General features: G+C 39.2%; 1 protein-coding gene across 1 annotated transcript in view; it reads right to left on the reverse strand.

Moving 5' to 3' along the window:
• The window catches only part of PGM5 (phosphoglucomutase 5), a 187,551-nt gene that overhangs the window by 133,469 nt on the left and 36,646 nt on the right, over positions 1-17,436 (reverse strand). The window contains exons 5-6 of the mRNA XM_043486905.1: positions 14,324-14,514; positions 13,570-13,724 (exon numbers count right to left, since the gene is read on the reverse strand). Coding sequence (XP_043342840.1) covers positions 13,570-13,724; positions 14,324-14,514 — 346 coding nt within the window. The remainder of the gene's footprint in view (positions 1-13,569; positions 13,725-14,323; positions 14,515-17,436) is intronic.

Genomic DNA, 17,436 nt, shown 5'->3' on the forward strand with positions numbered 1-17,436 from the left:
ATATTAATAAATTTTGTTGATGGTGAAGTTTGACAAAGGAAGAAAGGATGTGGAAGAGAAGACAAACTTCAGCCATGTATTCAGCACCTAGCAGTGGGCTGGGCACAGAGCAGGTACTAAAAATGGTTTTTGAAAATTGACAAAGTGGAAGGAAGGTAAGGATGCAAGTGTGCATGATAAGTCGCTTCAGTTGTGTCCAACTCTTTGTCATCCTATGGATGGTAGCCCATGAGGCTCCTCTGTCCATGGGATTCTCCAGGCAAGAATACTGGAGCGGGTTGCCATGCCCTCCTAGAGGGGATCTTCCCAACTCAGGGATCGAGCCCTTACGTCTCTTATGTCTCCTGCACTGGTAGGTGGGTGCTTTACCACTAGCGCCACCTGGGAAGCGTGGTAAGGATAGAGGGAGGGAAAAAAGAAGGAGAAAGAAAGAAGTGAGGAAAGAGGGAAAGAGCAAGAGAAGTGGAGGAAGGAAGACGGAAGGGAAGGAAGGGGTAGACAGAAGAGGGTGGGAAAGAAAGACGGATGCATTCCTGAACACATGCAGAGATCTGAGGCAAGCACCACCATTTGAATTCTAACACTGTTGTCAGTTACTGGAAAGTAGCAGAGGATCAGCAGGGATATGAGGAGGTAACAAGAAGGGCCTCTGGAGTTCTTAATCAGGTCCTGAATTCTCATTCCAGAACCAAACCAAAGTACACTCACCTAGCTCACATCCCTGGCCACCTACTGGGTCTCAAGTTGCTACCGTTACTCATTCTGGAGGGAGGAAGAAGGATCTTGCTTTGGAAGACAACTGCATCTGTTCTCTGTCACTTGGTCTGGGAAGGAATAACTGTCCCCCCAACTCCATTAAATGAGGAGAAAGGGCTTAAAACTTTCAGTCTCTCCCACATTTCATGGCCTAAGTGAGCCAAAAGGTCAGAGATGATAAAAACACCCACAAAGTCAAGACTCAAGGGCATGTTCTCAATTACTTCTTTCTAGAAAAGCTTTGTCTCATACACATGCACACACGTGTGTACAATTTTATCCTCCTAGTTTGGAATTAATATACACATACTACTATATATACAGTATATAACCAACAGGAGCAGGACCTACTGTATAACACAGAAAACTGTGCTTGATTTTTATAATAACCTATAAGGGGAAAGAATCTGAAAAAAAAGAATATATATACATATTTATATACACACACACATGTATAACTGAATCACTGTGTTGTACACCTAAAACCAACACAACATTGTCAACTATAAATCAAATATACTTTGATTAAAAAAAAACTTTATCCTCCTAGATAAGGTAATATAAGCAGGTGAGGGCTGAAAACTTGCTCCCTCAAAGAGAGAGCCTAGAGGCCGGGAACCTGAGGATGAAAGTGATACCTTCTAAGGCAAAGCAGAGAGGGAGTATTCAGGTGTCACCAAGCTGCTAGATCAAGATTCACCTGAGGCCAAGTCTACTTCAGTTAATAAGGACTGAAACATTCCCTTTATTATTTAGGTCCCATTTCAACTAGTGTTCTCTTATCTGCAGGGCAAAGATCCTAACTGATACAATCTCTCTGTGAGTCCTGGATAGAGAATGTGCATTCTTAAATACAACCACCAACTCACCAAACAATTTTCTTTTATGCTAGGATGTAAACCACTGATGCCACCAGGGACTCTAAAAGAACTTGGAATTCCAAACGACAAATTTAAACCTCAGGCAGAAACCTGATCAGAGATGAGACAAATGACTCCCCAGGTCTGAAATCTACCCTCACCTGTGTAGGGCATATAGACAGGGGCTTACACAATTTTTTTTTCTTTTCTTTTTCTAAGCATCAAATATCTTATAACCAACCACTAACACATTACTTATTAAAAGATCCCACTTTATTTAACTGGTAACTTTTAAGTTTCTGCTCATCAGTGTTGCATAAGACTAAAAACTCCTAAAAGGAATCATATCAGTTTAGCCCACTTTACACAGAATGTTATGGAGAAACGCTGCTGAAACGTGATAAAGGTTTCTTCATACAACCACTGCTGATCTTACTACTTCAAGCAGATCCTGAGGTAACGGTATAAAATTCAAATCCTACCTTAAACTCCAGTCAACATTTTCCTGGAAGTCTTAAGTTACAGCCAAGAACTGCTTCTTCCAGAGCTTTACTAAACAAGAGTGATGTTTAAGGTCAAAATTATAAGACATTTTGGGGTCAAAATAAATTATGCATGTGTGATATCACCCAACACACACATAGGTCCCCTGACACACACACTGATAGACACAAATGACCTTCACCCAAGATATAATCTAATTTCTCCTATTCTCAGCAATAAGGAACAGCAAAGAAGTTATGAGACTTTATATTAGACAATCTAGTACCAGTCTTGACTGCTTCCTTTTTGATGGGCAACCGTGGGCCATCATAATGGCCAAAGCAGAGAGGGATTATTGAGGTATCACCAAGTTGCTAGGTCAAGATTCACCTGAGGCCAAGTCTACTTCAGTTAATATGGACTGAAACATATTACTTAATCTCCCAACATCATACTTTTCCTATAAAGCTTCAATAATAACACTTAATGCAAATACTTCTGAGGGCTGACCACTGAATAAGAAACTGCAATGAAATCCACTATAAATAAAAATGCATTCACCCTCTTACTCTGTGCTGAGCAGGCAAAATTTGGGGAGAGTTTTTTTATTCTCCTGTGCATCTTTCTTAGATACTATTCTTACCTCAGCCCTACTGGAAAGTGAAATTGATAGACTTGGCAATTTAATCAGTGTTCCAACAGGTTTGGTTTAAGATTACCCTAAGAGGTTGAGGTTTAAAATCCATTAAACCTGGTGCACTGGGAAGACCCAGAGGAATCGGGTGGAGAGGGAAGTGGGAGGGGGGATCGGGATGGGGAATACGTGTAAATCTATGGCTGATTCATGTCAATGTATGACAAAACCCACTGAAAAAATAAAGAAATAAATTAAAAATAAAATAAAATAAAATCCATTAAAAAACTTTTTTTGGGTGAAAGTTATAAAGTTCATTTCAAAATATATAGCATACACCAAAAGCACATTTTTGTACAAAAAGCTCTTTCCCTCCAAAAGGATCTTCAGGCCTAAGATGATTCATCACTATCCTCCATCATTTAAAATCATTGTCAAGTGCCAAGCTTCTCTGGCTGCTTGACAAAGCATATAGTTCAGTTATGCTGGGCTATCCTATCTTCTTTATATCTTTATGCCACCAATGAATTTGACTAATGACCTTGAAATCTTAGAACTTTCAACTCTAAATGTAAATCTTTCCCAAGACAAGACTGAAAATAGTGTACCGATGTTCTGGCTCACCAGAGAGAAGGAAGTAGTGGGCAGCAATTCCAAAGACCACTCGTCTCACTTGAACCCAGCCAGTGTGTATTGATAGTCTGGTAAATGCAAGCTTTGATGCTAGGAACTAGATGCACTCAAACAGAGGGCATGACCTTAATCATAAAGGAAGACCCAAGAGAAATTCTTTGGTTTGTTTTCAAATAAATAGGATTTGATTATTTTTATCACTTTTATCAAGGTATTACTGATATAAAATAAAATTTGCCAGCTTTAAGTGTACAGTTCTATGAATCTTGATAGATAGGTACACAGATAGATAGAGTTGTGTTATTAATACTGCTACCATAATTAAGATACAGAACATTTTTATCAGCCCAAAAAGTTACCTCATGCCTCTTTGCAATAATGAATTGGATTGATTTTTAAAGTGTGTAAGTATTTGAAGTCACAAAAAAGAAAGGAGAATATTTAACCAAATGGACCCTTCAAAAACCAAAACTGAGATTATAAGTAAAGATAGGTCATGAAGTCAACGTTTGCACTGGAGAACAACAACATGCCACTTAGTTATATGCTCTAGACCAGATGGCATTGGAACCCAGCCTTAAGTGATCTTTAATCCCCAATTACCCAGGGTGGTGTAAATGAATTTCTTTCAGTATTGGTAGAACTCACCAGTGGTCAAAATTATTTGCCAAACACCAACAAGTGCCAAGTCAATGGGACTGGAAGGACTGAGGGTAGGATGTTGGAACTGTTATTAATGACTATGCTTTTCCAGAAACAAAATTGAAGAGTGGCAAGGAGTCCCTGCAGATAGAGCAGGCCAGAGAAAGCCAATTCCTAAAAATGGTTTGTCTGAGATCATATGTAGGGGTGATGATAACTATATGTTTTGGAACTCAGGTTACTGATTGCTCATTCAAAATTGTTTTACTGACCAACATAGAGAGCAAACACCCAACCAAGACAGCTCTGAACAGCTGAACAAAAGATGGTTTATCCAACATCTCCAAAGTTCTTGCAGATTCTAGTCTTAAATGTTATCAATTTATTCCTCTCACTTTAGGTAATTAATCTATAAGTGCCCTCTACTTAATGTGGGCATGAAATTGCTTTCTCATCTGACACCAACTCATAGAAAAACTGACAAGCAGGCTTGGATCACCATCAGCATCCTTTCCAGAAGGTAGACACAAAAGGCATAGAAGAAGGTATCCTCTAACCTAGGATGAAATCAGTACTCACCCTACCTACCTAGGAAAGGAATAAAGACACCTGAGCTTAAGTTCAGGCTCTGGTAAGTGTGTTTACCTATTGACTGAGAAATAACTGCTGTGCCATTGCTTCCTTTTATCTCATTTTTATTGTCATAATCAATACATAGTATAACTAAAATTCAACTCACCACAAACTTACCTAAATATAAATGAAAACCATAAGTCAGGCACAGTTTTATTAGATACCCAAAAGACTAAAAAATTATACATCATTCCTTTCCTCCTTATCACTCGGTATATTTATTTTCCTTTGCAATCAATAAATTGACAAATTTATTTTGTAAAAAAGTTCAAAGAAGCTTGTTTATATATCATGGCAGTTAACTTTTGGAATTATGTGATTAGATCTGTGGAGCTCAAGCTACTTTTTCTCCCAAATAAAAAATATTCCAAAAAGGAAAAAAATCTCATTCATTCATTTGGTAAGCGTTTTTGAGAACCTACCCTATGCCAGGCACTGGCCAAAAACTTTGCTTGTGGAGGATTTACAGGACATTAGGAAACAGACAAACACATTTTTAATGTCTGTGATAACTGTGATAAAGGGACCGCTGAAGAGTAAGTTCTATGTACTCCTTTGGATGGAGAAACATGACATCAAAAGAGTACTACTAAGAAGGTGATGCTGACTTAAGTCTTGAAAGATCAGGAAGAACAAAGTAGGCAGTGGGACAAGGTGAGGGGAACACATTTTAAGGAAAGAGAACAGGATATGCAAAGGTACATCAGTGTGAGAGGTCATCAAATTTGGGAAACTGTAAGGGTGCTTCCCAGGTGGCTCAGTGGGAAAGAATCTGCCTGCTGAGCAGGAGATGCAGGCTTGATCCCTGGGTTGGCAAGATACCCTGGAGAAAGAAATGGCAACCCATTCCAGTATTCTTGCCTGGGAAATCCCATGGACAGAGGAGCCTGGTGGGCAACTGTCCATGGGGTCACAAAAGAGTCAGACACAACTTAGCAACTCAACAACAGCAACAAATATATAGAATGTACAATGAGCTCATGGAAATCCATCAAAAAAGGGGAGAAAATCCTAAATACAAAGTCAGGCAAAGGATAGGAACAGAGACTTAATAAAAAGGAAACGCCCAAATCTCAAGCATCTGAAGAGATGTTCATTAGCAATATGAGAAATGAAAATTTAGTACAGCAATGGTATATTACTCTCTATCTCTTCCATTGGTCATTGACTCTTCCATTGGTCAATAAAATATAGGTCTGGACTTGAAGATGCAGAAACTAGCAGGGGAAGCAGCCTAGTGAAGTACAATCTAACACAGGATTTGGTCAAATTAAGTATACACAGTGCTTCTGACCCAACAATTCTCCTCTTGGATACACATGTCGAAGAAACTCTCACATAAACCCCAAGGGGGCTATGAAGCATCATTCACTGATGCGGGAGGTGAGAGACAGCCTGAGTGTTCAGAGGAGCAGGAATGGAAGTAACCTGTGGATGCAGACCATGGACTACTCTGCAGTAGTCAGAAGCAACACTCTACATGCACACTGAGGCACTGAGAGGATCTTAACACAAAGTCTTTAGTGGAAAAGAGTAAGAAAGCAAATACAGTCTATTTATAGTACTAGTCACAATCATCTGAAGTACATGCAAATAAAACAACACACGCAAACAAAAGGATACCCAACAAATACACATTTGCAATTGTCTCTGGGAGGAGGGTAATCAAAGAAAAGAGAAGTATGTTAAATTTTTAATAATAAGAAATGAGTCTCCCACTGGACACACTATGAAAGGACTGCTCAATGATGAGCATGATTAACTCAGCTGGCTACACCTGAGGTCCAAAAAACTGGGGAGAGGATGAGACTGGGAGACAAGCAGGCAGAGATTACCAAAAAGACTGGCCATTGTGCTGGCTGTTCCTGGTTTGCCCCCTTCCACCCGAGAGCCCGCCATTCCATTCAACACCCACCTCTGCCCTGTCAGCTTCCCTAGGAGGCTGAGCTGCAAGGGCTGCCCCCTGGCTTCCTGTGGGGTTTGGTCAAGAGGAGGCATCAGCAAGAGATTGAAGGGTGGGAAAAGAGAGAAGTTAGGGTATTTATACCTCCCTGACAAGATCAGTCCTGACAACTTCAAATCTCCTCAGCTATGGTTACCCAATCCCTCCCTGACTCTTCAGTCCTGGGGGATTACTAGCTTTCTGATACTGTGAGTCCTGAGATGCCTCTCTATCACTTCTTGCTTTTTTTTTGTTTGTTTGTTTCCTTCATTATCTTCGTTCATACTTCTGTAGACCAGGTTATTAAAGCTACTATTACTAAATTCTTTTTCGCAAACTCTTTTGATGGTGCCATTTCCGTTCTCCCTTGACCATGAATTAAACAGCTATGGGTGGTTTTAGGGCAATAACTACTATTATAAAGAGCTTTTTCTCTCTTTTCTGTTTTAATATAAGTTATACTTGAACATATTTATATGCTAGGGCAAAATAATTCCTATTACTCTATAGCACAATGGATGTATGGGAGACTGGATAATTACATATTAGCTCACAATACTCTCTCTCCCTTACCACTGTGCATCCTGATTGATCTTGGAGACAAAATAACACAGATCTAAAGTGTGTAACAAGGACCAAGTTCATCATAGATAAGTAGATGCTGCATACTTGCTGGATTAACACTGTCTAGATTCCAATGACCAACTGGATATGTTCAAGATAAAGCTACAGTACATATTTTAGGTCGGGGATTGGCAACAAATAGCTGTAGACTATATTCTGAAAAAATAAGCATTTTCACATGTGCTATGGGCCATTTCTAATGTCAGCATCAAAGCCAGGTCTACCTGCATGTTTCTAGTCTTTGGTCCTACCCATAAACTCCTCAGAAAGTCCATTATCTATATTACCAAGGAGGATGTTCCACACTTGCCAATTATTACTATACCAAGTTCATTTCCCCTGAACATGCATTACAATATGTGTTTATATGCTTTTTCTTTACTTGTTATTATTCATCTTCTGCATCAGACAGTAAGTTCCATCAGGGCAAGGGACAATTGCCTAGGATATAGAAGGCCCTTAATAAATATTTCTTGAGTGAATAAATAGAGAACAACAGGAGTGGCACAAAAAGCAAAAAGAGAGTAGAAGAGTCCTAATTCCCTTTTCCATCATGTTTATGGGTGGTGGACCTCATATCGCCTCCCTGTAATCAAAACATACTTTCTATATATGGCTCCCTTGCAGTGTATACTAGGATGCTAGCCTTGATTGAGGCTTTAAATATTTCTGAATGAGGAGAGTTCATGTCTGCATGCGTTTGCCTTGCTTAACACAGCATTCAGCACAGGACCACGCACAGATGGGTGCTTCATAAGTATTACTGAAGGAAGATAACACAGGGGATTATCTAATACCGCCTCAAGGAGTAGAGATAAATCTTGGGCCACAAATATACTTCTAATGTGCTTTACTTCTCAAATAATTTGAACCAAAATGATTTCAGCAACACAGATTCATCTGTAACCACAAATCAGACACATTTAGAATGACAAAGCCCAAAAGAATGCCATTTTCAAGGCTGAAACGGTATTATTCTGGGGTAAATGCAATCCTTGTCTCAGTGATACTGTAAGAGTAGAAATAAAAGATACTGAAAGTCTTCCCTCAGGGAACAACAATTATCCATGAAACAATGGAAGTCTGTCTGAATAATTCATCAGCATCAAGGGTGCAGGCCTCCTTTATTCTGCAATCCCAGGAGTTTGGGCAAGTGCACCATTGAATGTGTCTCAGTTACTTCGCTGTCTTTCTTCCAGGGTCTGGCATTTAGGGGCACATTCCTATGATTTTATTAACTAAAAAATAACCTAAGTAGGAAACTACTGACAAGATAACATTTTGAGGCAGCATTTCTTTCACAAAGAAGAAACTTATAAAGTGTCTATCATGAGAATCCACCAGGGACTCCACAAGAGATCAAATACCCAAAACAAATCACCACTTCAGAGCCCACAGAATTCTGAATCCCAACCAGCAAGCATGAATAATCCTTTTAAACGGTCACTTACATATCAGAACAGGTCCTCTGTGAACTTTCTAAGCAAGGCTTCTGGTTTCTGACTGAAACAGAGATTCATCAGGAAGGAGGGATAAACTGAAACCAAGAACAACTGGGAAATTTCCATAAGAAAACAGCACAGATGGGTTGTGTTGTCAGAATGAAACTGGTCCCTCCCGGCCAGGGTTTGGGAAGCTGCTGACTACCCCATGGGAGAGCTGAGCAATATTCGCAACTGGTTTCTCAGAAACCATCCTGATTAAGTTGTAGTTACTAGGCAGATGCAATAGTTTCAAATTCCAGGTCACTTTCTTATTAGCTGTGTAACCTTGTGTGAGTCACTAAATCTCTCTGATAATTGGTTCAGCATCTTTAATATGCTGAGACTAATGTCTACCCAAGTACCTTTCTAAATTATTGCAAAGATCAAGTGAGTTCAAGTTAATGAAAGTTCTTTCTAAATTGTAAGATTATGTATAAGTGTGCATGCATGCTCAGTTGCTGGGTCTTTCTGACCCTTTGTGACCCCATGGACAGCAGCCTGTCATGTTCCTCTGTCCATGTGATTCTCTAGGAGAGAATACTGGAGTGGGTTGCCATTTCCTCTTCCAGGGGATCTTTCTGACACAGTGATTGAACTCATATTTCTCCCAAGTCTCCTGTACTGGTAGGCGGATTCTTTACCAACCACTAAGCCACCTTATATATCCTCCCAGAATATTAAGTAACCTACACAGAACTCAGGATCCTCTGTGACTCTGAGTTTTCCATTTCTAGAGACAGTCTGGTTTTTGCTTTGCTTTCTACAGTTTTGCTGATTTTTTTTTTTAAGTGAAGTGAAGTCACTCAGTCTTGTCCAACTCTTTGCAACCCCATGGACTGTAGCCTACCAAGTTCATCCACCCATGGGATTTTCCAAGCAAGAATACTGGAGTGGGTTGCCATTTCCTTCTCCAGGTGACCTTCTCGACCTGGGGATTGAACTGCGGTCTCCCGCATTGTAGGCAGACGCTTTATCGTCTGAGACACCAGGGAAGTAGTTCATGTCTTTTTTTTTTTTAAAAGGAAAGATATAAACCAAGATAAAGGGGGAAGAATGGAATTACACATCCCACCCTTTGGAGCTGCTAGGCAAGAATTTTAAACTGTGGTTGCTTCATTATCACAGATTTGACATCAATATCACCTGAGGGAAAGAAGTAACATAGGGGGCGGCATCCAAAAGGCATCTGATTCATCTCCGTACTGGTGGAGGAATAAAAGATCAATTTACAGAAATCAATTATATTTCCAATTACTAGCGGCAAACAACTGGAAAATTAACCTTATAAAACTATTCCATTTGCATTAGCATCAAAATATACAAAGTACTCATGAATCAATTTGACAAAAATTGTAAAGATTTCCACGCTAAACTACAAAATATCCGGAAGAGAAACTAGCCTACAAAGTATGTAAGAGAAATTAAAGAAAACTAAATAAAATAAGAGATATATCACATTCCTGGACTAGAAATCTCAGTATTATTGAAATGCAATTCTTCCAGAATTGCTCTGTGGATTCAACACATTTTCAATCAAAATTGCAATAGGCCCTAGTAGAAAATAACAAGTTGATTCTAAAATGTATATAGAAATGCAAAGGACATTAGATATATAATTTTTTCTATATGAAGAGAAAAGAAATAAGAGTTGGGGGGGGTCATTTGACTTAACCAACTACTTTAAAACTTCAATAATCAAGACAAGGAAATATTGGCATAGGGATAGACAATAGATCAATGGAGCAGAAGGGATAATCTTGAAACAGACCCACATATATATGGTCAACTGATTTTTAACAAACACATCAAGGGAAAGGTAAATTCTTTTCAATAACAGTTGCATATAGGGAAAAAACAAGCCTCAACCCCTGCCTTATAACCCACAGAAAAATTAATTCAAAATCATCAAAGACTTAAATGCAAAATTAAAATGACAATGATTCTAGAAGTAAGGATAGGAAAAAACATCTTTTTGACCTTTAGGTAAGCAAAGATTTCTTGAGGATAAGAAAGTATATATTATTTATATGAGGGCTTCCCTGGTAGCTCAGCTGGTAAAGGATCTGCCTGCAATGCAGAAGACCCTGCTCTGATTCCTGGGTTGGGAAGATCCCCTGGAGAAGGGATCGGCTCCCCACTCCAGTATTCTTGGGCTTCCCTGATGGCTCAGACAGTAAAAAATCACCTGCAATTCGGGAGACCTGGGTTTGATCCCTGGGTTGGGAAAATCCTCTGGAGGCGGGCATGGCAACCTGCTCCAGTATTCTTGCCTGGAGAATCCCCATGGACAGAGGAGCCTGGTGGGCTACAGTCCATGGGGTTGCGAAGAGTCGGACACAACTGAGTGACTAAGCACACAATTATACAAGAAAAAGAATTGGACACTGTCAAAATTTAAAACTCACGCTCATCAAAAGACACAATTAAGTATTTGAATGAGGAAGTGACAGGCATGGAGAAAATATTTGTAATACATATATCTGACAAAAGACTTATTATCCAGGATATTCCCTGGCAGACCAGTGGTTAGGCCTCTCACTGCTGAGGACCTGGGTTCAATCCTTGGTCAGGGAACTAAGATCCCACAAGCTGGCAGCATGGCCAAAAAAAAAACTTATTACCAAGAATATATAAAGAACTTCTCTAAATCAATAACAAAAAGACAAACAATGCGCCTTCAACTGAGCAAATACATTTCAAACAGGTACATAACAAAGAAGTTCACAAATGGACAATAAGCATATGAAAATGAGCTCAACATCACTAGAACAATACAAATTTAAACCAAAATGAAACACTATTTTGCACTCACTAGACTGGTTAAAATAAAAAAGACAGAAAACACCAAATGTTATTGAAGATATAAAGTTACTAGAAGTCTCACACGTTGCAAATAAGAGTATAAAATGGAAAACAGTTTGGCAGTTTCTTGTTAAATTAAACATACATCTATCCTACATGCAGCATTCTACTCCTGGATGTTAACTGAAGAATGTAGATGTATACACAAAAAGACACGTGTAAGAATGCTTATAATGGCATGATTTATAGTATCTAATAACTGAAAACAACCCAAATGTTCATCAACAGGATACTGGAAAAATAAATTGTGATATATTCATACATTGATATACTATACTGAAACATAGGGGAATGAACTAGTTACAAATTCAGTGAATGCAGATGAATAAAAAAATACATATTAAATGAAAAAACTAGTAATAAATATATAGTATATGATTCTATTTTTGTGAAGCTCAAGAACAGGCAAAGCCTAAGTATGGCAGAAGAAATTACAACAACTGGGCATTGGAAGGAGGAACTTTGGGGGGTGATAGGAATGTCCTATATCTTATTTTCATTGGTTGTCACCCAGATGTATACCTTTTCCAAAACTCATTGAATTGTACCCTTAAGAGTAACTCAATTCACTTCATATAAAATTTACTTCAGGAATGATTGAATGAATGGTAACACCATGAGGAAATAACTTCACCATCCAGAAGATGAGATTCTGCAGGACAACTGGTCTGGTCTCCTCAAAAATCATTATCATTAACTAAAAGAGAAAAGGCTTGTGCTAGATTCTAAAAGACTTAAGAGATGTGACAACCAGATGCAATGTATGATGTTAGACAGGATGCTGCTTTGGGCAAAACCATCCGTTAAAGACACTCCAGGGACACTCAGGGGAAATTTGAATATGATCTTGATTTTAGATGATATAAAACTGAATTAAGACAAAGTTGGAGATTGTTGATGGGAAAAAAATGTTACAAGGCAGTATGTACTTTCAGATCTCTTTTTGGTTTCACAAAAAGGCAAATATATATTACACATATTATATTATGTATGTTATATATGATTTATAGCTACGCATATATATTATATATGTATATAAAGAGATTCAGTAGGGAATATACATTTATCAATTAACATAAGCAGCTCAGGCAGAGTCGCTTACATTTTCCTCGTTTTCTGTGTTTTTTAACTTTCCAGCATGAACAAATACTGCTTCCACAATAATACATTGCTTGAAAATATTAGACTCTGAAATTCACTGTTTCCTAAAGATAAGCTAAAAGATGGGTGGATAGGGCCAGGGTAAGAAACTTTAGACTGTTATCTACTGAGTCTCCTGTTGAGCATTTTCCATGTGTATCTCGCTTCATTCTCACAACAAACTTATCTTCCCTGTTTTTATAGAACTAATGATGATATAGTAAAAGTTGCTCAGTCGTGTCTGACTCTTTGCAATCCCATGGACTGTAGCCTGCCAGGTTCCTCTGTCCATGAAATTCTCCAGGCCAGAATACTGGATTGGGTTGTCTATCCCTTCCCCAGGGGATCTTCTCAACCCAGGAATCAAACTGGGGTCTCCTGGATTGCAGGCAGATTCTTTACCAGCTGAGCTACCAGGGAAGCCTGAGACAAGTGAGCATTTTAAAATAATATTATCTGATCCTAAGACTCATGTTCTTTCTACCTTGCTTACATATTTAGTAAGTTTTCTTACCATTTATGTATTTACTATGAACCACGCATTCTGTTACATGCTTTATAAGAATTACCTCATTCCTACCTCATACAATCCATGTAAGGATGATACTATTATCATGCTCATTTTAAAGATAAGAAAACAGAGACACAGAAATCAAATAAGTCTCCCAAGTTCCTGAGAGCTAAGATGTAGCAGAACCCAGTTCAGGCCACCTGATTTTTCACACTTCTATTAACTATATCATGTCTTTAAATTCCCACATCTCTAAATTCAACAAGTTCCCAAAGTGCGAGGGAGAATGAGTGAGAGCTACCAGCAGAAGGAACAATGACATCAGGGGCCTGTCATGAAGTTTTTCACGGTGACATTCTGCTTACCTGTCGAGGGCGGTGCTGGTGGGCATACTCCTTCCAAACCCTCGGACTCCCATCTGACGGAAATATGGAATGCAAGAGAGGTTGGCGGCAATGATGGCCAAGGAGTCGGAAGGGCTCACAAAGAAGCCATTTTGGCCTAGGATCATGTAACGGTCCTGTGGGAAAGAATGTGTGAAAATGTTCAGGCAAAGGCATCTGCTGCTAGCAGTCCATTCCCATCATCACCACCAGGCACTTTACTGCCATCCTCAGATTTAAACAATGGAAAACCACTTGAAGGAGGCCAAAGAGGGCATGGGAAACTAAAATCCCTGAATATTGCAGGGCCCAGGATCTTGACACTGCTAGGAAAATATCTGACCTGTTGAAATATGGATGACTTCCTCAGGCTTTAGTAGCCTCTACATTCTTCATTCACACTTCTCCCAAACATAATGGAGAACAGAGATTATTACTAAAATAGCTGTTTTCTTAACATGGTGATTTCAACAAGATCAGTCATAAATAAAGATGTATTGCATGAATTTTTTAAAAGAAATAACCTCTTTATAACATACTGCTACTTGGAAAAAGAAAAGTAATGGCTATTTACATGCAGTACTAGGCCATTAAGTAGAAGGGCAGATGCAGAGCCAGTTAGCGTTCATATGCCCCTTACGTGTCAGCCCCAGAGGTATTCAACAATTCTCTGGTTTCCAGTGTTTGGCTCATTATATAGCAAAACGATCAGCAGGCAGAAAGCCTTCCTCCTTACCCCATCAGCATCAAACGCAGCTCCAAATCCATATTCCCCTCCTTTCATAGCTTCCAGAAGGGTGGTTGCATATGTCAGGTTGGGGTCAGGATGCTGCCCTCCAAAATCTTCCAGGGGAACACAGTTGATTGCAGAATTGGCTGGGGCCCCCAGCTCATCACACAGAACTTTTCTCACATAGGGTCCCATTACTTAAAAAAGATACACAGCAATGTGAGATCTTTACAGAACTCCTCCCTCAAGGATGTTTTGTTCTTCTTAGAAGAAGATGTCTACTTCATAGCACAAGAAAAAAAAAAGATAAATTCTACAAGTTTTTTCAAGCACAGAATAATGGTTACTTCAACTACTACTCATTTAGCATCTATGTGCCAGTGACTATGTTAGGCATATAGAAGTTGCATTCAGTAATCCAGTTGCATGAAATTTTTCTCCAAAACTTTCCTAAAATACTGCCAAAAAGCAATCAACTACCTAATAATAATTCATGGGCTGTTACTTTTTATATTAAAAGCATTAGTTAAATATATGCAAAAGCACTTAAAGGCTCTAGCGATGTTCTTTGTCTCTACAGCTGTTTTAACTTTGCCAAGTGTATAATTAAACACTGCCAACCACTGAAGCATATACAACTAAGTACATTTTACAAAATAAATGCTAAGGAGTTGTCTTTTCCAGTTCAACACACATTCATGGAGTGCCTAACACAGAACTCTTATGTGAAGAATGGAGGGCATCCAGGGACACAAAGTGCTCTCAGTTTGGGCCCTCAGTCTGGCAGTGGGATGAGTCAGATCTGCAGGTGAGTGACTGGACTTGTAAGACTAGTTGAATTCGATGTATAATGTATTTATTAAACAATGAAATCCAACAGTTTAAAAGAGAAATGACCATAGGCAAGGCTTCAAAATGGAGCAGCATTTCTGGGAGAACATGGAAGAATATAAATTTGACAGGAGTAAGGATGCTATCCAAATGAAAAGAACACTGTGAGCAAGGGAATGGAGCCTGAGGTAGAACATACAGCACATTTGGGGACAAGCATGTAATCCTGTTGGCTGAAATATATAAAAGTACCGCTTTCCATTTATTTTCAACTAATAGAATACAAACCACAAACAGTGAACACACTTTGATTTTGCCTGCGCAGCACCCTTTTTCCTTTCCTCTGATATCAGTATTTTGGGTCTTCTTTAGAGAACCAATCCTTTTTCCATCTCAGTTCATGGAATCTGAGTGTGGCTAAATCCTACTTCCCCCAAGACTAGGGAGGTGACCTAGGTCTGCAAATCAGTATCCTCCATCCCTCAACCAGAGTGACTGATTCAGAGATGAACACATGGTAAAAGCTAGGCAGTGAGGCTCAAATCCAGAAACCATTTTCAAACTCTATGGGAAGAGAAACTCTCTTCCCTCTAGGTCAGATAATGCTAAGGCAAGAAACAGAAAGAGCCTTTTCTGTGGAATATAACCAGCCCAAAGTTATATTTTTGTGGAATACAACCAGCCTGAAGTTCAACAGTTTTATGAAGACCTAACAAGACCTTTTAGGACTAACAGCCAAAAAAGATGTCCTTTTCATTATAGAGGACTAGAATGCAAAAGTAGGAAGTCAAGAAACAGCTGGAGTAACAGGCAAATTTGGCCTTGGAGTACAGAATGAAGCAAGGCAAAGGCTAATAGAGTTTTGCCTAAGAGAACGCACTGGTCATAGAAAACACCCTCTTCAAACAACATAAGAGAAGACTCTACACATGGACATCACCAGATGGGCAACACCGAAATCAGACTGATTATATTCTTTGCAGCCAAAGATGGAGAAGCTCTATACAATCAGCAAAAACAAGACCAGGAGCTGACTGTGGCTGAGATCATGAGCTCCTTATTGCAAAATTCAGACTTAAATTGAATATAGTGGAAAAAACCACTAGACCATTCAGGTATGACCTAAATCAAATCCCTTATGACTATTTAGCAGAAGTGAGAAATAGATTTAAGGGACTAGATCTGATAGACAGAGTGCCTGATGAACTATGGACGGAGGTTTGTGACACTGTACAGGAGACAGGAATCAAGACCATCCCCAAGAAAAGAAGTGCAAAAAAGCAAAATGGTTGTCTGAGGAGGCCTTACAAATAGCTGTGAAACGAAGAGAAGCGAAAAGCAAAGGAGAAAAGGAAAAATATACCCATTTGAATGCAGAGTTCCAAAGAATAGCAAGGAGAGATAAGAAAGCCTTCCTCAGTGATCAGTGCAAAGAAATAGAGGAAGTAAACAGAATGGGAAAGACTAGAGATCTCTTCAAGAAAATTAGAGATAACAAGGGAACACTTCATGCAAAGATGGGCTCAATAAAGAACAGAAATGGTATGGACCTAACAAAAGCAGAAGATATTAAGAACAGGTGGCAAGATTACACAGAAGAACTGTACAAAAAAAGATCTTCATGACCCAGAAAATCATGATGGTGTGACCACTCACACTCACGTAGAGCCAGACATGCTGGAATGTGAAGTCAAGTGGCGTTAGGAAGCATTACTACAAACAAAGTTAGTGGAGGTGATGGAATTCCAGTTGAGCTATTTCAAATCCTCAAAGAAGATGCTGTAAAAGTGCTGCACTCAATATTCCAGCAAATTTGGAAAACTCAGCAGTGGCCTCAGAACTGGAAAAGGTCAATTTTCATTCCAATCCCAAGGAAAGGCAATGCCAAAGAATGCTCAAACTACCGCACAATTGCACTCATCTCACACGCTAGTAAAGTAATGCTCAAAATTTTCCAAGCCAGGCTCCAGCAATATGTGAACTGTGAACTTCCAGATGTTCAAGTTGGTTTTAGAAAAGGCAGAGGAACCAGAGATCAAATTGCCAACATCTGTTGGATCATCAAAAAAGCAAGAGAGTTCCAGAAAAACATCTATTTCTGCTTTATTGACTATGCCAAAGCCTCTGACTGTGTGGATCACAATAAACTGTGGAAAATTCTGAAGGAGATGGGAATACCAGATCATCTGACGTACCTCTTGAGAAACCTGTATGCAGGTCAGGAAGCAACAGTTAGACTGGACATGGAACAACGGACTGGTTCCAAATAGGAAAAGGAGTACGTCAAG

Source organism: Cervus canadensis, chromosome 14, assembly GCF_019320065.1.
Source record: "Cervus canadensis isolate Bull #8, Minnesota chromosome 14, ASM1932006v1, whole genome shotgun sequence".
In the NCBI taxonomy this organism is placed as follows: domain Eukaryota; kingdom Metazoa; phylum Chordata; class Mammalia; order Artiodactyla; family Cervidae; genus Cervus; species Cervus canadensis.